This window comes from Ciconia boyciana, chromosome 6, assembly GCF_034638445.1.
Source record: "Ciconia boyciana chromosome 6, ASM3463844v1, whole genome shotgun sequence".
Classification (NCBI taxonomy): Eukaryota; Metazoa; Chordata; class Aves; order Ciconiiformes; family Ciconiidae; genus Ciconia; species Ciconia boyciana.
In genome coordinates this window covers 68,921,023-68,945,842 of record NC_132939.1, presented here as the reverse complement: position 1 = coordinate 68,945,842, position 24,820 = coordinate 68,921,023, and the positions used below count along the sequence as shown (strand labels likewise).

Here is a 24,820-nt window from a genome sequence, read left to right as displayed (position 1 = left end):
ACGCTTAGTGCATAGTTTGCAGTACAGGCATTCTCGGTGAACACGGGCAGACGGGTGCCGGGTCTCCAGCCCTGGGCTCCACTTACTCTGCACTGCCGCTCGTACTCGCTCCTCATCTGCGCCAGCCTCTCCTCCTGCAGGAAAAACTCCGCACTGCTGGGATCCAGGTCCCCAAACTGAAACGGCATGAACGGGATCCCGTTACTCTTCCACCAAACAGCCCTGCTCATCACAGCCCAGATGCCATTCGCAAGCAGTCCTGCAGCCTGCGCCCTCTCCCCTCTGGTTTTTGTTTTTTGTTTTTAATTTTAAATACAGAAGCTCTGCTTCCCTGCTGGTAGGGGACAACGAGCAAATACTAGCTGCTGTCTCACCACAGCTCTCATGCTAACTGGGATTGCAGACCACAGCTTTCTAGCTTCGCATACGCACATCTCGGTTTGATCAATAATCCCAATTTTAAAGTCTGGAAAACAGATGCTGGGTGAGAATCCCAGTACGTGAGCCTTTGCCTATAGATGCACACGCACAGAAATGCCTTTGGAGAAGCTGATATTCTGATGAGTTTACTGTAATACAACCAGGATCGGCTGTTCACCTCAGTTTTCACTTAAGTTCAGTAGAGATGCCACGTAACACCTAACACTTCGTGTATCATCTTCCCTAGAAAGGACCTGCACGTTGGGTCTATCCAAAACCATGTGCTGGGGAAAAAAAATCCCTGCAGATCTGCGGGATGATTGCTTCACTGTAAGGCTCCCTACTGCTAATTACTATAAAATGACAGCTAAGGTGGAGTATCTTTAATTTCCTTAACTGGAAGTCAGTCAGGCGGTCCATGTCAACGAGGAAGGCTGTGTCGTGGTCACATCTGGATAGGGACCCCAAGAGCCTCTGGCTATTAGCTAAATTGGCAGCTCGAGTGTAGCAACCGAAAAGCGATTTAATTCTGGACGCATCCTGGGAAGAGGAGGATTTACCTTCTCAGCCAGGACGTTTTCCAAGTTCCTCTGCAGTTTGCTTGCCAAACTTTCATACTCGGCCAGTTTTTCTCCCGTTTCCAATAGCTCGCTTTCCAGGCGGCTGTTTTCCTGGACCAAACAAAACCCCCCGACAGCCTCAGCATTTGGAGAAGGAAAACATTAGCACATGGTAACTTATTAGAAAAAAAAGAGTAATCTTCCAGTCAAGTCAGAGCATGACACTGCTACAAGCTTCAGCCAAAGATAGGAATTGTGAATTTGTTATCCGCGCCCGTACAGCCCTCTTGCCACGGCAGAACAGCAAGTGTGAATGCCGGGCCCGCAGCTGGCTCACAAACCCCACGCTCCCTGGCTCCTCTCGCCTTTCAGATCGCTGCTTCAGAAGGAGTATTTTACAGTTTTCCTGATGCTCACAGAACGCCCAAACCCTTCAAAAGCTGCTCTCCTGAACACCTGTACAGGCGTATTGGCTCCCTCTGACTGTCAGCACTTTTGATGTTGTTTGTAAGACAACACCATTACCATTAACTTTTGCTCAGTTAAAAAAAAAATTAAATTATATGGTTATGCAGATGTCAGATTCAGAAAAAAGTTGTGACTTCAGTGTTTTCTAAAAAAATGTTGGAAAAGGATGTGAATCTGTAGGGTCATGGGTGGATTATACTAGTGCATTAGACAGCAGATAGTTTATCCAAAGGAATAACAGCAAACTTGCTTTAGATATATATTTTTTTTTTTTAAGCAATATTTTAAGCTTTGTATTTTAAGACGTATTATCTCCTGGCTGGACAGCCAAACAGCCAGCAAGGCAGACAGCCCATCCCATAGCCGTACACACACACACTCTGCACTTGATGGCAGCAGAGATTTGAACTGGAGCCTTATGAATCCAAGGAGTAACCTATCGAAGTGACCCAAAAACAATTCTCACAGATACGCCTCTATCTTGCTGCTGAAATTACTTCCAACTAGCTCAACATGCACAGCGACGCATCCTCACAACAAGGACTGCGTTGCAAGCCTCTCTCCCCGCTTCTGGGCATCTGGGCATCCTAAAAGGGGGAAAACACCAGCGGCATTTTAGTCCCCGTTACCTTCAGGGAAAGGGCCAGGCGGTCCCGGATGTAGTTCTCATCGGTTTTCAGCTTTTCTATCTCCTGCTCCAGCTCCAGCCGCTGTTTATTAGCCTGCTGCAGGATTTGCTCCCGCTCTCTCCGGAGCTCATTCTTTAAAGCTGCAACTCGTTCCTTGTACTCCTCGTCCAGCTTCCTACGAAGGCATCAGAGGTAAGAAGAGCTCATAAGAAGCAGCAGGTGGAAGACACCACTGCGAGTGAAGCTTGGTGGTAATCGGCAGGCGTGAAGCCACTAGGTCCATCACAGAGTCCCTGCAATGCCGCAGCAGTGATCCCAAAGAGGAGGGGAGGGGTGAACCGGACACCATACCTGAGGTTGTACTCATTGCGGCGCTCAATCGCAGCATGGTGGTCGTCCACTTCGGAGGCCATCAGGGATTTCAGCTTTTCGGCTTTTTCCAAGTCTGACCGCAGCTTCTCTTTCTCCCTGGCCACTTGGTCAACCCTCTCCCTAGGGCAAGCACAGCCTGGATTAGGTCACCCCTCCCGGCTCCCCCAGAGAAGGTAATTGCAAGAGGCTTGTCAGAGAACAGCAGCTCAGGAAAGCTCTCCAAGGGTCTTTTATCATCAGCTGCATTTAGTCACTAGATACGAACTTGCGCACATAGCTCTGGACCTGTCTTGACATCCCCACAGGTCCCCGAGACCTCAACACATGAACTCCTCAGCTGAGGTCTAGCCCCCCCGAACTGCAGCTCTACGCCATTTTGCTTGGCCACTTTCTGCCCCATTTACTTGTTCTCATCATTTTATTACCTTTACCACTTCATCCTTACACTATGTCCAGTCTGGTAAGATCTGCTATGTTGAGCAGCTTTCTTGATGGGAACTTAATAACAAATCTCTCCACTGAGTGAATGTAAAAAGGTATTTAGACGTGTAGATGCAAACCAAGGGAAGACTCATCTTGTAGCTACAAGTGAAACAGGCAGCTTGCAAGTACAAGAGATAAACTGATAGGTAACAGGACGCGTGCGGTCTTAATGAGCAGCAAAAAAGTCATTAGGGTACTGCATGGAGGTGGATGCATAAGCTGAGAAATATCTAAACTATTCAAAGGTTTACAGTACAAACAAAACACCACTAACAACTGGAGCTTGTGCACGTGGCAGATGGACGGCAACAGGAATGAACCAATGCAAAACTGAGGGTGCAATGCTTAGAACAAGGGTCTCCAAAGCGGGGTGCGCAAGATGAGCCGTTGGTGGGCAGGAAGAACTACTTGAGGTTCAGTAGTACATGTATATAATTTATAAGTGAATAAATATACATACAGGGAAATGCATATATAGGGAAATGTTTCCCATCTCCTACACTCTCTCAATAGAGAAGCCTGCATGGCAAGTCCAGCGCAAAGTCAAACTGTGTTGACTTTCAAATGAAAAAAGGGGGGGTGCGTGGTGTTTTTGTACCTCGCCCACACCTCTAGCACATGGCAAAACCTACGTAACACTACTGCAAGAAATCAGTTAGGATTAAAGGTACTGCTTATCAAATTGCACCAAGGTACTGCTTATCAAATTGCACCAGCCTCCCTCTTCAGTTTTGCCTTCCTTGCCCATCGATGACCACTGCAGACTGCAATGACCATTTCCAGACTGCTGACTGGGGCCGGAAACAGCCTGCTGCTTTGATTTTTTTTTTTTTTTTTTAAAGTATATTTTTCTGCGATACTTGGGTTTGAGTCTTTTAACCATACAAAATGAGAGGTGAAAGTTTCTGACCAAGCTGACACAGAACCTAGCCTTCCAGCGAAACGGCAGCACCACGCTGATGCCCCTTGGAGAGGTGCAATGAGCCACCGTTAATCAGCTGCTCCTTAAGCTCCTGCTCGGCCAGACGGAGAGGGCAGCGAGGAAGCGGCAGAGCCGGCGATCCTGGTGACTTACAGCAAGTGTCTGATCTCCGTTTTGAAGCTTGCCAGGGCTGCCTGGTGGACTCCGTTCTTGGTTATTAAAAGCTCGTTTTCCAGCGCCAGCGTCAGCTCCGTCAAGTTCACCTTCCCATCCAAGCTGAAATCCAAAGCCTGCAAAACAGCACGATGTTAGAGCGGAACGAGCTTTCCTGCCCTGCAGGAGCCCGCAGACATTTGTTCATGAAGTGACAGAATAAAATGAGGCGGCTCAGAAAAGATCTTTACTTGCTGATTATTAATCTGTCACGAATGGCTTTGGGGCAACAAACCAGACATCTCTGCCACCTTCCTACCTTAAAGAGCTGCTGCCAGCTGTGGAGAGGGAAAGCATCCTGGTTGTGCTGCAAGACCAACAAGAAATTAAGCCCATGCCTGATTAAAAGTACTAATTCTCTAGAGGACGTAACTACACCGGCCTTTTTACATGTTCAGACGCTGCAAGAAAGTGGTCAAAGATGTTCATGTTAAACAAAACCAGCTCTTGCAATAGGGACAACACAGAAGCAGCCTTGTAGGAGGTATTTGATAGCAAGGATCCCACCTCTGAGAAAGTAAGTTATCAGCAGCGACCGCTTGCAATTCCCTTCAACCTAACGCTGCAGGAGCGCAAGGCAGAGCGCAGAAGGGCGAGCAGTGGGGCTGAAACACCACAGACGCCGGAGAAACCACCCCGGTGACGCCGGTAACAAAGCAAGTTACTGGTGGAAAGCAACAAGCAGAAGAGAGGGTAAAGGTGTACCACGCAAGTCCGGTGAGAACCGTACGGCGTCACCAAACTGGCCTGCACGAGCCCAGGCTACAAGTGGGTTCTACAGCCTGAGCAATGGCAGAGTTTAGTACAGCCTGGGTGTCCAATATCCACATGGACATCAAGTGCCAAGAGAAATCTGCCGTCATCGCTGCTGGGAACCCAGCGACGGTCTCAGAACAGACACGTGAAATTATCTTCTCTCATCCACGGCTTCTAGCGAGACGGACAGGGATGGGGTTTACTTCAGGTATCTGATTTGCAACCCCCATTACCCTTTTACTCTCTATAATAAAACACTAATTACTGGGCAGGGTTTCAAGTGCCATCCTCCACCTCAGCACAAGCAGTAATTCAGGTCATCCCAGTGCTAAAAGGTTTGCAGGTGCAGCTATTTAGTGAGGTAAAGGAATTAAATTGCTTTTACAAATATAGGTGACCTCTTCGAGCTAAGCTGGAGGTCATATTACATTTTAATCATTAACTTCTAGCTCTCTGGGATGCACCATCATTTCAATAAAGGAAATTATTGGAAATTTCCCAGAACAGTTAGACTCTTGTCACTAGCACTGGGAATTTTAAAGGAGGGGGGGAAAAAAAAAAATAATAATAATCCAGCTACAGTCCAGCATCCCACGCTGGGGAAAAAAAGGCAAATAAAAGGGGTGAGATGGAGCTGCCGGTTACCTTCAGGATCTCCTGGCTGTTCTCTATGCCCTCCTGGTGCCAGCAGTCGAGGACGCCCTCCACGCAGCCGTAGCCCATCCCGTCGTCCAGGCTGGAGAAGAGGCAGAAGCCGATGGTGCTGGGCATGGCCGAGGGGGTGGTCGTGCGCCTCCCGCTTTCATCGAAGGACTGCCGGGAGAGGGGAGAGGGTGCGATGGGGCGTGGGCAGAGCCGGGCATCTGGCCACCCCGTGACGAGAAACGCTTATAAATGTAATTTCACTAACACTACTCTGGAGATTAAGGATTAAGGTCTGCTTTTCCTCACTGCCAAACAAATACCCAGCAGGACGGCCGCTGCTGACCTCATGGGACCACAGCACAACCAGGCGCTTCGGATTTAAGATAAATCCAAGAAGGAACAGTTTCAGAGCTGTCCTCAATGCTCCAAGAGTGTTTTCCACTGTCTGCTTTTGGTTTCAAGCGTCACTTCCCCTAAAAAGGCTGCAGGGAGCATATGCAGGGGTGCTTTTGCTATAGCCCTCAGCTTCACAGAATCACAAGAATCACAGAATCGTATAGGTTGGAAAAGACCTTTAAGATCATCAAGTCCAGCCGTAAACCTGACACTGCCAAGCCCACCACTACACCATGTCCCTAAGCACCTCAGCCAAACGTCTTTTAAATACCTCCAGGGATGGTATAAATACCTTCCAGGCACAGACAGGCAGTAGATTTCAAACTCTCTCTCTCAAAAAAAAAAAAAAAAATTAGAGAAGAGATGTGGGACCTGCACGCCCACAGCCTCCAGCCTACCCCAGACCACTGCTTCCCCCTGCATCCAGTTTATACCAGTTACCTACTGCACTTCGCAGCTTGCAAGAGCCGTCTCCAAGCCATGCTACTTTAAAGGGGAGCCATCTCCCCTTTATCATGACGGTGTTTTCTGCATTATCTCCCACGCCCCCCAACACACCCAGAGGAAACCTGCAGCAGCTTCACCCCCTCGCTCTCGCTCGGGGCCGAGGCGGTCGTGCCCACGGTGCTGCCGTGCTCACCGCGGCATCCCTGGCTCTGCTCCGCGCCCCAGCCGGGCAGAGCAGGGGAGCGGCAGCTCACTGCCACCACCTCCAAGGCTGCCCACCAGAGACAAACGTGGAGGAAAAGGAGGAGACAGCCTGGGTGGAATTTGCCCAGGACTTCTCCTCCTCCTCCCACTTTTACCCCCGGATCCACCTCTGTTTCTCACCTGCATGGAGAGGTGTCGTTTCAGCTGTCTGTATGGAGTAGACGCCGAGGGTGTCAGCGACTTTCCGTTTTTAAACAAGCCGTAGAAGAAGTCCTCTACGCTCATGGTGCCATCTTGCTCCAGGTTACGGAGCACCTCTTCAAGCACCTGCAAGAGGCAGGGGATAGAAATCACGTCTGCTATTGCCAAAAACACTGCGGCAACAATTTGGCACAGCAGAAAACGTCCTATTCCCTAAGACTCTACCAAAAAAAAAAAAAAAAAAAGAGTAAAGCAAAAGAATTACCTGGTACACTGCATCAGCCTAACGCTGGTACGGCAAGCTTCATATAGAAAATTGCAGAGCCACATACACTACCAAAATCCTGCCTGTAAAAGTGTGTAAGCTCCTGGTCATCTTGAAGCCTCCATCTTGTGAGGCAGCATGAAAACCCCTCCTTTCATTCTGCTCGAGACAGGGTGACCTCAGGAATTCAGCGCAAGGCAGAGACACAGATGCCAAAACCCCAGCAGCTTGTGAAGTGACCGGGCAAAAAAAACCATAGTAAGACACTCCAAGGTTATAATAAATCTGTTTTATGCTTCAGGGCAGTCTGCTTTCTGAAAAGCAAGACCGACCTTATTAGGACCAGAGATGTTAAGATTAGTCCCTTGCTATTTCTTTGTCTACAGTTTATTTTTTCCATTTTCTGCCTTAATATCCTGAAAACATTTTGTTGCAAATGCTGCAAAGGAATACCTGCTCAGAAACACGTTTTATGAAGGAAATGATTACAAGCCATGTTATTTTAAGATGCAAAACAGTGGGGTTTTTTTATAAAACTAAATCCTAAATTGACAAGAGACTTTTTTGCTAAAGAAATAATTTTCTTGTGGACTCTTCCTGGAGGAACAGAAACGGCCCACAGGCCTTCTCAAAGTCAAAAGCAATCATCTATGAATATTTTAACCCATATTTACTGTCTAGCTAGAAGATTTCTGGGATCAAGGAGACACGCTTGGAATCTAGGATATGTTTTTAAATTCCAGTTTACTCTGCGATTGCACGAGAAGACACACATGCTACAGCGTCCGTAAGGCTGGCAGCTGCCTTCGACTAGAGCAGCCTCCCACATCTGATGGCTCGACACCAACAAACTCGCTGGAAAGCCACGAGCTAGAGCTGAAAACCGCTTTCCAAGCAGCGACCTGTTAACCAGCACTTGTGCTTTAGGCTTGCGATCAACCGCAGGACAGACTTTGTGGGGGCCACGCTAAAACCCAGGTGCACGCGCTAGTGTGAGTGGGTCCGTACATGGCCGCTCACCTCCCCGGCCGCTGTTTGGAGCCCATACTGCTCACAAATGGAGATGAGCTTTTTCCGGTTCAGGTGGCCGTCCCTGGTGATGCCGAGGTGCTCGCAGACCTCCTGCAGTTTCTCCTCTATCCAGTCCGGGGTGGGCAGCGATGCTCCGGGGGAGGCATTCAGGTCATCCGGGTTCCAGAAGCGCAGCTGCCCTGAAAACGGGGGAAACTGCTCTGGTTTCTGCCCACCCGCTGCACACAAGGGACCACCAGAAGACCTGGGGGTTTCGCACGTCAGAGGGGACTCGCTGCTGCAGCGGGCAGACCCTCCCTCCTCGCTCATCAGACCCCATGGGACCGTTTGCCTTACCTCATCCTGCGCAGAGCACACTTGTCATTTTGGGGTACAGCTACGGGCACCAGCGTGGCTATCGGACTCTACCAGAAGGAGCAGACCCTGCTCAGCATTCAGCTCGCATGTGCCACCACAGGCGAGGGAACCCCGCATCCGGGCGCGGGGCGAGCTGCAGCCAGGAGGGTCTCTGGGGACACGGATGAGTCCAATGGCCAACGCGGGCTGGCGGCCAGGGGAAGCACAGCCCTGCCGCCTGCATGGATGGAGAAGGGACCCCTCCTCTTCAGGGCAGTTATGAGATCAAGGAGGAGGACTGAACCAGTTGCACATCCATATATACCTTGACCAGGTCAAGAACTTCAGTGGTTGCCTGTCTCCATAAATGTCACCCCCCAGGTAGAGCTGCCTAAACTCCCACCCCCTTTGAAGGTAAACTGTAGTGTATGTTTTGACCTAAGTACTTCCAAATACCCCTTCAGGGGAAGAAAAAAACCCAATAGCCTTCAGCGGAAGATGTTTCCTCTCCCTTCAGCAAATGCCTGGAGTGCCTTTGCCGTGTCACCCAGCTGGGAATGCTCACAGAGCTACTAGGCACAAAACAGTCAGAGCTCGCTCCGCTGCAAGGCCACCTCCTCGCATGCGCTACCTCATCCTGGGGCTGGAAAAGCAGCTTTTGGAGCAAAAATCTGCTCTCATTGGACCGGGTAGGGGATAGAGAGCAGCTAAAATACGGAAGGCACGTTGAAGCAATTCGAAGTCGCATGGCTTAGTTATAAGCACAGCTTTGCGTGCTGCGGGTTGTGCCGGGGGTTAGTGCCAAAGCCTGCCAGCCCGGTGACAGGAGCAGCTCGCAGACGAGCTCACTGCGACGCTGCTAGCTAACGTTGCAGGGTCCCCCTCAAGCATCCCGGCCTGAACCAGCGGTAGAAAAATCTTCGGCCACATCCCAGAGCAGAGCAGGACGTGTCCCACTGCTACCCCTGCTCCGTCCCCAAGCCCCGCAAGCTGTGTCCGTGCGGGACAAGGAGCGGGGCGGGCTGGGGGGCCTCTCCGCACCCCGGGGGTCACCCCGCTCTCCCTTACAGGACAATTAGGAAACATTTAAGGACTGGTCCGTGCTGACATCTAGTGCCGACCGTGCTCCACTACAGCCAGCAGCCCCGCAGCCCCCAGGGCAGGAGTGGGGACCAGGACCAGCCCCGGATGCTGCTCTGGGGGTGCTGGGGCCGGGGAGACCGGGAGCACCTGCAGCAGAGCAGCCTCTGCACCGGACAGGAGGAAGAAAAGAGGGCAGAGAGGGTAAGGCACAAGACTGTGCCCTCCAAGGAGCCCCGCTTTAGCTTTCATTCCCAGCTGAGGGCTTGCTGGCCCCACGCACAGCTTCCCAGGCTCTGCGCTGCGCCAGGCTGGGACTGCTCAGCGCAGCCGGCTGGCCTGCGACCGTCTTAAAGTGCTCCTCTGATTCATCTTCAAAGCCGAAAAGAGAAAAAGCCCAGACAAGTGCTGCTCTTTGCTCTTACCCTCAGCCTCGTACTCCTCGCTGTCTCGCGTCTTCCAGTGCTGGGGAGAAAACAAAAGGTTCCCGAGTTATTACTATTGCAAGACATCACCCGTATGAAAGAGACGCTGCGATCAGCATCAAACGAGCTACAGGGCTCCAGCAACGCCGCCAGGCTTTCATCTCCCCGCTCCCCACGGGCTGGGCTGGCAAGCCACGGCTCTTTGATGCTGCCTGTTTCTGGCACACAAGGTGCTTTGGTGGGGATAAGCCACAGCTGCAGCAAAAGACGCCTGAAGCCCCGCAAATGACCCACGAGAGGAGACAGGTCAGGGTCCGGCAGGTTGATGGGGAGGGAGAGATTTGCCCTCCAAGCAAACCGTGCCGCTTGTCTTAGAGGTATCGATGGTCAAGATGATGAGGATGCAGGGAAGATCACGAGCTGCATATAGGCACTGTCTGAGTTTGGGTTATCCTTTCCTTCCAGCACCCTATTTTCCCATTGCAGAACGGCTACCTGCAGCCCACAGGTCTCGTAGGCAGCTAGCCTGCGAGCCAGGACGCGAGCACAGCACGCTTTGAGTCTTGAGCATCCCCATCACGGGTAGCCCTTGACAGAAACCTACGTGGCACAACACCATCCCACAGCCCTGCTCCCCTCTGCGGGCGATTGCACATCACCCGTGCCAGCCACAGAGCCCGGGCGTCCCGGGCACCGGAGAACACGCGTCCACGACAGGTAATTAAGCCGCAATGAACCCACAAGTGCGATCAGGACATCTGCTTCCAGAGCACGTGCGATTTGGGAAATGAAGCTTTTGCTGCTTTGTGCTTTCCCTTTTGACAAGGGGCACCCATCTGCCTGCAGAGCTTGAGGGCCAGCGGCCCGCGCTCGGCCAAGCCCGCTCCAAAACGCCTTTGCTAACTGTAGCTCTAGGTCAGGAGATGGAGCTGTGCTGCCAGCAAGCTCTCCGCTGAGCTAGCTAGAGAAAAAAAACACATACTCTTTGCTGGTCTTAAGCCATCCCGCTTCCTCTGTGGCAATACCACATCAGCTTGGGCGGCACCGGGAGCAGGGCAGAAGTACGTTGTTTAAAATGATTTCCCCGTGTACTACACGTCGTCTCGTCTCTACCAGCCTTGTACCAGCCGAGGGTATTTACTCACACACGATGTTCAGCGATGTTAACTTCTGGTTTAGCAGCAGCATCGCGTTACTTCGCCACCGTTACAAGCGGATACTTCTGCGTGCACGTGACTGATGGATTTGAAGCCAAAGTCACCCAGGACATAAAGAGGCTCTAAATCATCATATAAAAGTTCAATACGTCTCATTCAGATTACAGCTAAAAGCCATTAATCTACAACGTTACCGTGGAAACTGGATTAGATCGCTGGACTTTTTTTTAGCTCTGCTGCTCGCTCCCGTTTCATCTGCTGGAGCAGACAAGGGCCGTTCGCTGCTGCTGCAGCATCTCCATGTACCCCTCGGCTTCTGGGGCCCGTCACAGGGCAGGAATCGGGGAGAGCCTCGGATGGAGAGGGGGGCTTAACCTTTGCTTTCCCAGGCAGAAATCAGCCCGGCGGAGGCAGGTCACAGGCAGGGCTGGAGCCTGCGGCTCTGCTGGATGTTCCGGACAAAGCCAAGAACATATATAATGCTGCACTAGAAAGCTGTGGATTTTGGCCCAAACAAGCGTAGCCCAGCTAGAATCACCATCGAGGCGTTAGGGTGGCAGATTCCTGGTTTGCCTGACAAACCGTCAGGACAAGCACACAAAAAGCAGGAGCTGAGGCAACAGGTACCGTCAAATGACCGTCTGCAAAGGCAGAAAACAGCCCGTGTTCCCGAAAATGCGTGAGTTGACACCATTCCAGCCCGTAAGCGCTCGTACATATGCAACAGCCAACCTGGTGCTGGGAGAAGGTATCTTTGGGTGCCGGACAGAGCTACCACCCTGCCGCCACTCGTCCTTGTCCTTGGCGGGGGGGCACCAAGGGGAATCTGGGCAGCGATGCTCAGAAGGGAGGACCACTGCTGCGTCCAAGTCTTTTTGCATAAGCAACGTATATATATTTTTATATACAATCAGATCTAAAGCATTTAGCACCAGAACCTCTCGCTTAGAGGACTTGCCTCAAAACCAAGAGCCCCAAACCACAGCACACAGTAAAACCAAAAACCTGAAGAGGCTGAATATGGCCGGGGGGGCTGCGGGCTGGTGACCCACTGCCACCGGCCCCGGGGAGCTCGTGTGACCTCCCTCCCTTCCCGTGCCGGGTCCCCGCTGTGGAGGGCGAGGGGGTCCCTTTGTGCATCGGGGGCTTGGGGTCGGCCACCGCCGGCAGAAGGACAAAGGGGGGCCAGGGCAGGCGCGGGGGGACGGCGCATCCCGACGTCAGGCACGGCATTGTTTCCCCAGCCCCGGTGGTGCTACAGCTGGATGCGGGTCACACACATCGGCGGGCCGCGTGCGGGAGCGGCAATCCCAGGAATGCATTATTATTTGGGCAGGCGCGTGCTTGGCCGGGCTGAGGAGCAGATGGCCGTGGCTTTCAATGCTCGTCGCCCTCCAACCCGGGGCCCGGGCGAGCATCTGCAGCCTGTGCCGTTTGCTCACGGTGGCCTCTCCCCATAATAAGGCAGCAACCTCTCCCCCCCTGCCATCTGCTTCAGCGAGACAGACCTTTGTTCTCTGCCAGAATATATTGCTAATTAAAATGACGATCAGGAGCGCACGCTGAGCCTGTTCTGCTTTGCACGCGGCAAGGTGAGCCTTCGCACCAACGCTGACAGCCCCCATTTTTCCTTCCCTGCGTGCTTGCCCAGAGATAAGCTCGCTGGTCTGAGTGGCCGCAGCACAGACCCCTGAAAGATGGCAAATCTCCACAACCCACTTTGCAAGTTGCCTTCAGCTGCAGAGCACCAGAGTCACATCAGAAATGCACTTTTGGGGGGAACAAGCACTATCCTGAGCTGTTATTTGCAGATCCTGGCGTTACAGGAGAGCTGTACTCCAGGAGCCTCACATTTGTACATCGAGGCCCTGAAGACAAAGAGTTTCAGCCTGACCCTCCCAGAAGGTTTTGCTCTGAGAGGCCGTGCCATGCTGGAAACCACTCTATGCAGAAGCAAACAAATGGATGTCTGGGGAGCGAGTGACTTCGGCGGGCACTGAAGGGACAGAGCTGGGACATGACAGCGGTTTCTACAACCTGCAAGTAGGAGGGACCTTTCCCGGAGCAGAGCCAGCAGCTGGGGAAGGGGAGATGACAGATGCCCTACACTGAGGTTTGCAAGTCAGCATGGCCTTAAGGCTGGTGCGTCCGGCTGTGTAGCCAGGGGTGTGCTGCTGGGAACCCATGAGCCAAAGGGTGCTGCTGCCCTACCACCAGCTTGGGGTTGGTACCCCATGGCCACCAACCCTGCTCCTCATCCCAACCCTGCACCACCACCATCGCGCAGATCCTCATCAGGTAACGCAAGGCGAAAAGGAAACGAAAGCGAGGCCACAGCACTTCCCAAGCACACTCGGCCAGCTCTCAGCTGCCACGGGCTTGAAAGCCCACCAAGACCCATCACCTGTAATCAAGAGTTTAGGACAAACAAGCTCAAGTGGCAGCCAGGGCCGGAGATGCACAGCTTTAACCACTGCAAGCTTTCACACTGCGTTTCTAGGTGCTTTCATGGCTGCAGCTCCATTAGCACCACATCTATACAGCTGCCAGAACCACTTGTTTCTCATCACCCTAGCATCTGTGGGGACAAACTCATGCGGGTCGGAGGGAACCTCAGGATCCCTACACCACCCTCTGCTCCCAGCAGGGTCAACACTGAATTCAGACCCGGCTGCTCATGACTTTGTCCAGTGGGACCCAGAAAGCCACCAGGGATGGAGGTGGCAGAGCCTCTCTGGGCAGCTGATCCCACGCACACACCAGCCCTCCAGCCTCTCCTCTCGTGTTTACGGAGACAAGAAGGGGAAGGAAGTCTCCCAGACAGAGCCTGAGCCCTTTTAATTGGCACCGGTTGAAAGAAAGCGCCAATTAAGCCACATTGCCCCAGTTCTCAGGCCGGCAAGACACCCTGGGCTGGAGGCAGGCTTGCGGAGCGCAGGCAGCAGCGAGTTTGTAATCACAGCAGGAGAAACCTGGGCAAAAGCTGCTAGTTGTGCTGAGCCCCAAGAAGTCAATGCTTCAGGAGTCTCCAGCACCGCCCGGCGTTTCAGCCCTGGGACCCCCAATGCCTTCAAGCAACTAATTTCTATGCATACCAAAGGATCTTCTTGTAGAGACAAGAGAGTAATGCTGCTGAAGCTGGAAAGTGGGGATTCTACAAATTTAGCCTGGTTTTTGCTCAAGTTGCAAGAGAATTAACCATCCCATCCACCCCAAAAGGTGCAACGAGAGGTCCCACCAGGAGACCGATGCAGCCAACGGGGAGCACAGCGTGGTTACGTACCACTTAGTTGACTGACCTTGTTAATGGGTCAGTTAAAGCCTGGTCAGTTAAAGCCTTTTACACCTCCTTGACAGCTAAAACAGAGGAGTAAGATGAGAGTGGCCTCTTCTATCGAGGGCATCGCTTCCCTGGGGGTCATGGGCAGATTAACATCGATTTCAAGGTCAGGGCAGCCCATGTGGCCAGCACCAGGAGATGGATGAGCATCCCCGTGGCAGTAAGCAAAGGTTACCGAGAACAGGGTAAAGAAGCTGGCTCCGGTGGAAAAGCTTTTCTTTGAGTTTTTTTATTTATTTTTAAGCTCACCTGCATAGGGATAACACCGGAAACCTGGAAATTGGAAATTTCTCCCTTGCTTCCCCATGCAGGGTTGGGCATCCCCCTGCGCAGGGTGGCTGCAGAGCCCCCACCATCTCTAGGAAAGCACCAGTGAAGCGAGGGGACAGAGGAGGGGAGAAAGCCAGCAGCATTTCTCCTTCCTGCTGGAAAGCTCCCACTGCGCGCTCCTGAACACGCAACACTGAATTGACGATACTCGGCAAACGGGGGCAGGCTGGAATGAGCCCCGCACCAGGGAGATGCTGCTGTGGCCGTGTGCTAACGCACGCCACCAAACCCAACCGCTCGTCACCTTTTGCTTTTCTGTTCTGGAGAAGCAAGAGGAGATTCTGGCGTTGAAAGCGCTAGCACAAAGAGAGCTGCTAATTTTGATCACGAAACCAGGGAGAAAAAAAAATATCTGGATTTTTGAGCAAGCATATGTACAGGTATACGTGGGGCTGTGCAGCTCCTAGGGTGGCCAGCCTTTTCCTTTCATGCAAGCTGTTTGCTGGGAAAATAAAACCCAGAGGACTGACCAGAGAAGCGGGTGGCTCTGGATTTAGGGCACCGTCGCAAGGCAGCCGCCTGCTGCGGAGCTCTGCCGCTCACCACCCCTCTTCCCCATCCCCTCTACTGGAAAGCGCTGGAGCCACGGCCGGGTTTTTGCAGGGGAGCTAATGGATGAGGACGTTCTCCTTCTGCTTGCTTAGCTCCCAGCCCACACTTCGTTAGCCACGGAGGCGGCATTACAGCCCTCGCTTAATTGCTGGCCCGCACCGCAGCCAGTGGGGCGGGGAGGCCAGCAGCACCGGCACCCAGTGCACGTCCCCACGCCGCTGTGCGAGTCCCGCTCCTCCCCGGCTTCCCACGGCAGCCTGCCCGCGGACGGGAAGTCGGGGCTGGACAAGGGAGGTGCTGCCTGGCACGGCTGATCACTGGCATCAGGCACGAAAAGCAACCGTCGCCTTCACTGGGACAAGCCCAGGGACATCCAAACCACCTTAGGATGGCGCGGGAAGCAGCGACATTTGGGGGGTACAGCCCAACCCAGCGCCCAGCCCCTTCCCGCTCACCTCCTCGCAGCCGCTGGAGGCGATGTGTGGGGGATGCGCTTCCTCGCTCAGTGGCTCGATGACGGTCACCTCGGCAAAGTCCTCCACCGACTCCTGGAACTCCGGCAGGGACCGCCGGCCGTAGCGTTTGCCGCCTTTGATGTACTTGGGCTGGGCTTCTGGGGAAGAATCTGTGAAATTCAAGAACAAAGCACACGGGTAACGTGATTTTGGCAGATCCAGCTCCCAGGCCACAGCACACAGGGCTGGTTTGGTTGCAGCGTTGCGAGCACCAAATTGCCACCACCATTCCCCCTGGGCAGGCACCAGCGGCTGCTCCTTTCCAGGACCACTACCCTCACCCTGGCATCGGGCCTGATGGGTTGGAACTGCTCCTGCTCCAAAAAAGAAAAAAAAAAAAAGAAAAGGCTGTCGCCAAGTGGAATCAGGGCTCCATCTTCCTCACCCTTCCCCAATTCCCAGATCAAGTTTGCTCAGTTAACAAGATGGGGAAAAAACCCTCAACCTTGCAAACACAGTCTCGGATGGAAAGTCAATTAGGTTTCTCCTCCTTGCACTAATCTTCATTACCAGCGATGGGCAGGTTTAATTAGGGACAGTGCAGCACTTGAGCAGCTCAAGTCTCCAGATTACGCAGACACCTGGGCGACTGCCACTCCTTTCGGTGGATTTAAATCACAGCTCGATTAAAAGTGTGAAAACAACCGGGCGAGTGGAAAAAAATTGGGCAAGTTTGGAGGCAAACATCTCCCAGGGGCCGACAAACAGCTGATCCGGGCGACGGCGGGGCAGGTCCCAGCTTGTGCTGTGCAACTAATGCCAACTGCAAGATCTAAATAACCCTTTGGAGTCGTCATCTAATTACAGGGGGCTCCGCTCGCATTCCCCAGCTCCAGCTTCCCGCAGCAAGCTCCTGCCTTCGGGGACTGAATTATCCAGGAGGACTCACGGACAGGGATCAAAACAAAATAAATAAGCACGTTTTGGGCTATTTTCAGTGAGAATCATCCGACATCTGGAGCAGGGGGCAAATTAAATGAAGGACCACATTAACCAGGGATTCAATTAGGGAAAGGCTCTCCGCCACGCTTTGTTTCAGTGTTTGCTAACCTTACCATCGAAACCCCCCCAGGACCATCGATCATCTTTATTTTCCGCCACTTGCGGCATACCAAGGCAGCGGCAAGAGCAGCAGCTTTTTAAAATTTTATTTGCAGAGCGCTCTGGTACAAAAGAAATGCAGAAGTGCAATACTAATAAGGAGCAGGGAAGCTGTTCAATCATTGACAAGCAGTACACAGAAAGCAGCGGGTCTCTAAACCCCCCTGCCCAAATGCCTCCTTAGATAATATTCCTTTAGATATGGAAGAAGGCTTCCAGCTTGTTAGAGGAAAAATATTCTGCAACTTAGCTATGCAATGAATTATAAAATACACAGGACTAGGAGTGCTTTGATTCCTCCAGCCTTGCACTCCATCCATCCATATTGCAGCTCTAGGGAACAAACCCGGCGCCCGTGTTTGAACAAGGCCATTTTAACAAGATTTGCTGCAGCTGGGACTCGCACATGAAAGTTGTGTGATGAAGTGCGCCGATAGAAAAATCGCAATGAGACAGGCTGATTAAGTAAGAGCTCGAGAACAAAAGCAAACCTTATCACTCCTATTAAAGCCTGCCCGGTGGTGAACAATCTCCATCAAGCAGCTCTCTCTGAAATGCTAATATTTGTGGCTACTCATTCACCCATTTATTTTCTCCCTGCCATCTCCCCCGCCCTCACAGAAGAGGGCTGGGGGGCTTTGTGTTTTTGTTTTTGTTTTTTTTTTGTTTTTTTTTAAGAAATAATTTTTCCTCCTCTAAGACAGAAATGCACCTCCGCGCCTATCTGTCTTTGGAAAGATGTGGGGGAAAAGCAGCAGTAATTTAGCAATAATGAAGCTATGGCTTAATTTCCTTCTGGATTTCCCAATGCTCAGAAGAGTCCTGTTTCCACCACCCCCCCCACCCCGACAGCGTATTTAACCACTGCTGGCAGCTAAAAATCCAGCTGTATATGGAAACACAGGTGCCTTCACGCCGTGCCACCCTGCGAGCGCTTTAACAGCAAGCAGGGAAATGGGAGCATCTCCCCACTTTTGTGTTTTAAGCTTTTGGAGGCTGGCAGCCGATTTCTCCCTCTCCTCTTTGGTCTGAGCACCTGGGTGGGCTTGTTTTTCCTTTGCAATTAAAAAATTGTGAGAACAGCCATGGGAGGGAAAGGTGACCCTTCACAGTTTGAGAACAGCAAGCAAAAAGCTTGCTCCTGCCTTGCAAAGCTCCGGCTTTGAAATAGGCTGTGCCTGAGCCCGGCTACCAAGGAGATCCCTGCTCAGGCACCCTGAAATCCCGTTTCCAGAGCCCGGGTGCTTTCGTTAACACGGGGTTACAGCTCTTCCCCTGAAAGCCCCTGTGCACCTTCGGGCTGGCGGGTGCACGGCGCAGAACAAAGCCCTCGTGTTGCGGGGCCACGGGCACCGCACCAGTGTAAGGGACCGCGTCCTGCAGCCCCATCCCCGGGAGCAGGGACCCGTCTCCTTCGCAGAAAGCCCCACGCACCCTCATCTCTGGAGCGGGCGTGCACGGATACCTCCCATATGTGCAGCATCCTCTAAGCCCCCCCCACCCTCCCGCTTTCCCGACCCAAACCCCCAGCACAGCAGCCGGTGCCCTTGACGCTCCCACCATCCCCAGTATTTAGGGAAAGCTGAGCATACATGCCAGCAAAAAGCAGCAACCCGTGCTCCCCGAACGCAGAAAGTTCGCTGACGAGCTGAACGGAGTTTCTCATTTCCAGTCAAAACCGATGAGGGAGGATGGAAAGAGCTGCTCGATCCACACGTGCTTTCAAAAGACACATGAGGAAACAGGAGGGAGACGTCAAAAATCAATGCTTCCTGTGAGAAAGATGCGCATGAGACAGCCCTGCGTGCTATTTATCCCAAACGCTGTAAAATATACCCCTGTATTGAACAGCGAGGGGGGGCTGCTCTTGCTCGAGCCTGACCTCTGGTACCCCCTTCCCCAACCAGCAGCAAGGCGAGATGCTGCTCCTCACAGACCCTCGCTACTGCACGGCTGACAAGCCGCCAAGAAAGGGAAAAAAAAGAGAAAGAAAATAGGTCGAACCCTCCTTGCTTCCTACAGCCCTCGGCAACGCGCGGGCTTAGTAAAACACACACTCCGGAGCTGGTGCCTAATTAGACACCGGGGTCTGATCTGCCCCCCTGAACTGCCCCTGGGCTGGGGGTGCGAGCAGGAGCTGCCGAGAGAGCAAGCCTCTTGCCTTCCTGCCCTGCTGCCTGGGGGGGGGGTTGTGGCCCCCAAAATGCCCCCTGGAAAAAAAAACAAAAAAAACCAAAAACAACCCTAAATCTGCATTTCACAAGAAACCCCCCAATTTAAGCACTGCAGACAGAAGCCATCACGTCCCCAGCTCGCTCCCCCCGTCCATCTCGGCAGTTAAACGTCTCCATGGTTAGAGATTTACGCTTGATTTTCTGCCTTTCTGCGCTAGATCAGTCATTTCAAAAATCCTGCTCTGCCCTCAGACGCTGGGGAGGAGGAGGGGGGGCTCCCCTTGATGGCGAGCAGCATTTTCCTGGGCCCAGCATCAAAGCCACCCAGCGCAGACAAAAGGGGGTTTAGAGGAGGAAGACCCTCACCCTGCAAGCCTGTCATTTAGAGGCAAAATTAATTTATTTGCTGCTTAAGATTTGGAACAGAGGGATCCTCTTTGCAGCAGCAGACAGCCTACTGCTGGGCAAAGCACATCACAGCTAGGATCTGCTAAATCCTAATCCCCCGAGACACCAGGTACTGTCTAAACTCCTCCTAGTCCCTATTTCACACTTCAGGCTCAGCAACCGAGGCAGAGAGGAATGGCAGCAGGGTCACGGCAGCCCAAAACCAAGGCATTTTGGCCCAGAGGCATCGCCTGTGCCTAAATCACCCCCGTCCTGATGGTGGCACTGATTTTATACCCGTCCCCACCCAGGTTTGCTTGCAGAGCTGGACCTTTACGGCCTTCCCCGCGCGGGTGGGATTCCTGCAAGGGCATCATCTCCACCAGCCCCTCTTCGGGAGGGCAACTCTGCTCATGTGCTGGGAAGAAAAAACCCAACAGCCCCTCGTGACCACGCGGAGGATGGTGCCAAGCTGCTCTTTAATTTGTCCTGGGTGTTGCCATAATCCTGCGCTCCACCCCGGTAATCCCTCCCTATCCAGGCTTCCAACGCACAGAGCTGACTTTATTTGCCGTAATGGGGAGGAAAAAAGCCTGATTATTCTTATTTTTCCCTAAACACCCACATAACTGATTTTTTTTTTGTCTCCAGCCCCCCCCCAATCTATTTTATTGTCTCCAGACAACCCCTCACTGCTACAGTGACCCATGGACAAAGACCAGCGGCAGCAGCAGCACCCAGCCCGGGTCCCACGAGGCTCCCAGCAGCCACAGGCTCGGCCCCCGGCCCCACTGCAGCACCTCTCCCGAGCACCAAACCCCAGTAATTCTGGCTGCAATTTATCCACACGCACCACCTTTGTCAGGCAGCTCCGCAAAGGTGCTGCCGGGGGTGACGGGTCTCCCCAGCGGTCACGCTCCTGCATGCAGGAGCTAAAATAACCACTATTTTAAGAGACATTCAGGCTTTTTTCTGCTTTTCCTGGGAGTCTCCCTCATTTCTCTGCCCAGCCACGCCACTTCCCAGCAGAGCCGGGGTTTGCCCGGCCAGCTGATGCTCCGGTTTGCAGCTGGGTCGGTGTCCCCACACCAACGTCCTCGAGGGGACAGAGGTGACGACAGCAGTGCTGGGAGCTCTGCCTGCCTTGGTTTTCAGGGCTGCTTCCCAGGCAAAGTGCCTGCAGCCTGCCAGAACCATCCTCCCTGCCAGCCTTCCCTTCAGAAAGGGAATTTAGCTTCTTTGCCAAGAAAAAAAAAAATAATATCTATCAGCTGCTCTCTGCAAGCCTGAGTGCCTCTCCCACCTGCTGCTTCCCCCCCCCAAAACAGGGAAACCCCCGTCAGCCGCTTCTGCAGGAACTGCTTTTGCATCCCACGGCAGTTTTGGTTCCTCGTCCCCAGCCCGAGGGTCCCGCTGCGAGCTCAGGGGCTGCTCCGTCACCCCTGGGCTCCTTGTGCCGAGCCGTCCTCCCTGAGCCGGGCTGCGCTGCACCCATGGGGACGGGGATGCTGTCCCCTGCCAGGTGCCCTCGGCCGTGTCGCACACACCGTCTGGGGGCTGCAGGGGAGCAGCTGGTTTGGAGAGCAAAGCCACAAGCCCTCCGGCTGCTCGCAGACCCAAGGGACCTTCCCGCTGCCCGTCCCCGGGTAAAGCCACAGCATCGAGGCCCACGGCTGCTTCCTTGCAGAGCAAACTCTCCAGATGCAGCAAACAGCCCTAAAATCGGTGCTTGCCCCCCCCCCCCCCCCCATTAAATTTTCATTTAAATGATACAATTTGGAGCTTTTAACTCAATTTTTCCTAAGCCCGGGGCGGGCTGTAACACCAGCATTTCCACAGTCACTGACAGTTTGACACCAAGAGCACAAAGCAGCTTGTTCTCCAAATCTCGAGTTTGATCTAAATTAAAAGAAGCAAAGACTTTGGCGTTAACCGACCTGTCAAAACGCATTAAAAATAAATGCCTGCCAGGCCTGCCCGGTGCAGGCTCCCTACCTGCACTGCGTGCCCTTTGATTACCTGCCATGCAAAACCCGGCTGACAAATGTGTCCCCAAGGAGGGCTCTCCGGCTCCAACGCAGCCTCTTGCCGGCTGCATTTGTAATTTCCCCTGCGATAGCCCCAAATTTAGCCCTTTCTAGAAGATTTATTTATATTTAAATCAAGCCGGAGCTTCTCAGCCATATGATTCCCCAATAAACAGAGCGCTGGATTAGTTCTGGTTTGCCGGGGCTGCCGCCCGCTCCGTGCCAGCTCTTCTCCGAGGGGCTGGAAGGGATCGCAGCAAACTCGACCCCTTGCCAGGTGCCGGCGAGGCTCCCTCCTGAGCACCCACTGACCTGCGGGAAAACTGCATTAAGGGATGCTGGGTGCATTAAGGGATGCTGTCATCGCCCATCTCCCTCTAAGGACTAAGAGCTTTGGAAAGGAGGGGTGGAAAAAAAAATAATCCATCAATTGCATCCCTTGGGCCCTGCGGTTTTTGCAGCTTATTTAAGGGGGAAAGTTGTCATTTTGCTGACTGGCTGCGCTCGAGCGCAGGATGCTCCAGCTGAGATTGATGCTCCAGGAGAGGAAACGTGGAGTTTCCCTCTCCCCCCTTGCTAAGCTGTTTTCTTCTTCAGGGATTTCGTGGCCCTGCTGCTCCGAGGGCAGGATTAGGGATTTACATACAGGTGTGACACCAGGCAGACCTCGGCCCCCCGCTCCAGCGGGAGCTGCAGGGGCTCAGCCCTCGCCCTGGCCCCACACCTCCCCAGTGCTCCCAGCACCACCAGCCCCTGGTGCACAGGGAGTGGGGACACACCGAAGCTGTGACCCTATTTCCTGCTGAGGGTCTAAAAAGCCACATTTTCAAGGCACACTGAAACAAAGCAAGGAAAAACCAGGACAGTGAGGACTCACAGCACCCGCTGCTTTCTCTGACCAGCCCCAGCCTGGTTTGTCAGAGGGCTCGTCTTGTTCAGAAACACCTTTGGGCCAGACCGACCGTCCCCTGGGAGAAATACGGTCACCTCAGGGTAGCTTCCTACAGGACCGAGCTCACCCCGCTCATCTCGGACACAAGCAAACAGAATGGACTTTAAAAAAACCCAAATATCAGTGCTAGACAGGAGGGGTCTTGCTGTGTCCAGCAGCCCATCTCCAGGAGAAGCTCCTGCAGAGAGCTTCCCCTTATAACCTTCACAAAAAACAGAGCAGCATCCAAAGCCAGCACGGGTTTTTGGCGAGGCACTGCTGTGCCCCGAGACAGATCCCACCGCTGGCCCCCGCAGAGGCACGGCAGGAACGTACCGGCTGCCGGGGCTGCCGCCGGCTCAGCCCAGAGCGGAGCTCACAAACCCTCCTGCCAGACTGGGGCTTCCACGCCTGCGCTGGGGTCACGGCACCTCGGGGCCTGGCTCCCGGCGAGCCCCGAAGCACTGGAGGGGAGGGCAAGGGGATGTGCCAGCCCCAGCCCCAGCTGGGAAAAAGCAGCAGCGGCATTGAAGCGACCGCTGGATTGCCTGCCCATAACCGTCTGCTGCAGCTGGAGAGCTCCTGAAGCATCCCTGGCCACCACGAGCCTTGTGGGATAGAGAGACCTCAGCCCATTTAGCAGCCATGGGACATCTTGGGCAGCTGAAGTGCTGTTAGCTGTCTACACGCAGACATCACGTGCCTCTCTGGGCATTTAGATCATTATAATGGGATATAAATATCTAATAGCTCAGAAAACACTTTTGTACAAGGCTCCACAACAGACCTTAACTCTCCCTTCTCCCTAGGTGTGGGCATCCAAGCAGAAGAGCTTATCTCAGCACCTAAAAGGCACTTTCTCTTTGAGAGCCACCCAAATCTGCTTTGCCAAAGGAAATGTACTATTTTAGATCATTTCAGTATTTACCTGGTTCTTGGAAGTGCTCTTCATTTGACAGGGTTCTGGATAAGATGAGGATAAGTGCTTCTTTAAATTGATCAAAGTGGACCTGTGGAAAAAGGTAGAAAGGAGGAAATCAGCTGGTACAGATAATTAAATATCAGGCCAATAATCTAGCAGGAAGACGGACAGCAATGCAAATCACCCAGACCACCACGCAGAAACAAGAGCATGCCTGTGTCCACCGACAACCTCGGCAAGAGGCACGGATGAACCTCGGCTTCTTCAGTCTTGGGGCCTGGAGAAATGACAGCAAGCAACACAAAGACACAGCCAGCATCTTTGAGCACGTGCAAAAAATGATTGCTATCACAGAATGACTCAAAGCCACTGCTATAACGCATTGGTCGGGTTTTTCCATCAAGCAAGAAGCCAAAATAACATGTCCAGAGGACCAGGGAGCACCTCCATCGCTTGAGATGACCTGGCCAGGGTCAGTGGCTCCTACAGCGAGATACCAGTCCTGACCAGTGATGAGATACTTGGCTATGGAAATGCTCCGCTGCCCTAATTAAGCTTCAGAAAACACTTTCCAAAGCGGATGGCAGAAAGTCGCACCCTTTCCAGGGCAGCCCTGCCCCGGCTCCTGCCTGCTGCAGCTCCACGAGAGCTGGACTGGAAATACCAGGTCTGGAGTGCGACTATGGGAAAAACATGGAGGGGTGATCCTACCGCTGGGGTTTTGGTTTTTTTTTTTTCCCCCCTTTTCCATCTGTGTCTTCCTGGAAAGCTTCCTGCCTCCCCGCCACGCGCAGTTGCAAAGGGGCTACAGCATCCTTCACAGCCGCGCTGGGGAACGTCAGCAATTCCAGCCGCGGGGGACGGAAACCCGGGGACAGCTGGAGAAGCTATTTGACATGGGTCAGTGGCGAGGCAGACGAGCTGGCTGCTACGATTTCTTTTGGCCAAATAAATCTTAGGAGAATTTTTAGCATCGAACAAGAGACTTTGTATTTAAAGAACCCACTGAGGTTGCTCTAGCTGGCAGAGTCGATTGCTGCGAATCCGGCACGAAGGGCAGGAGCCGCAGTCAGAGGGGATTTTAATGCTGCTGGGGGAAGCACAAGCCGCAAAGTTCAGGTCTGAAGTTTGCCAGCTTGTTCTCGGGATCAAGCCAGCCCAAAAAAAGAGCAACGTGCTCCCCGGCAGGCAGGGGACGACAGCGGATCTGGGGGCTCAGCCACGGGCCCTGGGGAAGGGGAGCACCTCACGCCACAGCTCGGGCGGTGCGAATCGCCCCTGTGGTTTTAAACACCGGCTCCCTGAGTAATTAAACAGTTAGAAATACATTCAGCGAAGAAACTTGTCAGGGATGCCTTCATCTGAATACTAATTGCTGCCATTCATTTCCAAACGCTGGTGTGCTTCAGAAGGACAGTTTACAGAGACAGTTGAATTTGCCTGATTAAAAAAACTTGACATTTAGACTAAATGAGGATGAATAAAAGATGAGGGTGTTCAAATAACAGGTCCCCTCCCCACGGGATCTTC

At 53.1% G+C, this 24,820-nt stretch overlaps 1 protein-coding gene across 4 annotated transcripts in view; it reads right to left on the bottom strand.

The window, feature by feature from the left end:
* NIN (ninein) overlaps positions 1–24,820 on the bottom strand; it is a 66,058-nt gene that overhangs the window by 29,848 nt on the left and 11,390 nt on the right. For all 4 annotated transcript variants that reach the window (XM_072865081.1, XM_072865079.1, XM_072865082.1 and 1 more), the window contains exons 3-13: positions 23,297–23,378; positions 15,689–15,858; positions 9,855–9,894; positions 8,002–8,192; positions 6,696–6,842; positions 5,469–5,636; positions 4,008–4,144; positions 2,429–2,569; positions 2,078–2,252; positions 981–1,091; positions 87–176 (exon numbers count right to left, since the gene is read on the bottom strand). In XM_072865081.1, the coding sequence (XP_072721182.1) occupies positions 87–176; positions 981–1,091; positions 2,078–2,252; positions 2,429–2,569; positions 4,008–4,144; positions 5,469–5,636; positions 6,696–6,842; positions 8,002–8,192; positions 9,855–9,894; positions 15,689–15,858; positions 23,297–23,378 (1,452 nt within the window). The remainder of the gene's footprint in view (positions 1–86; positions 177–980; positions 1,092–2,077; positions 2,253–2,428; positions 2,570–4,007; positions 4,145–5,468; positions 5,637–6,695; positions 6,843–8,001; positions 8,193–9,854; positions 9,895–15,688; positions 15,859–23,296; positions 23,379–24,820) is intronic.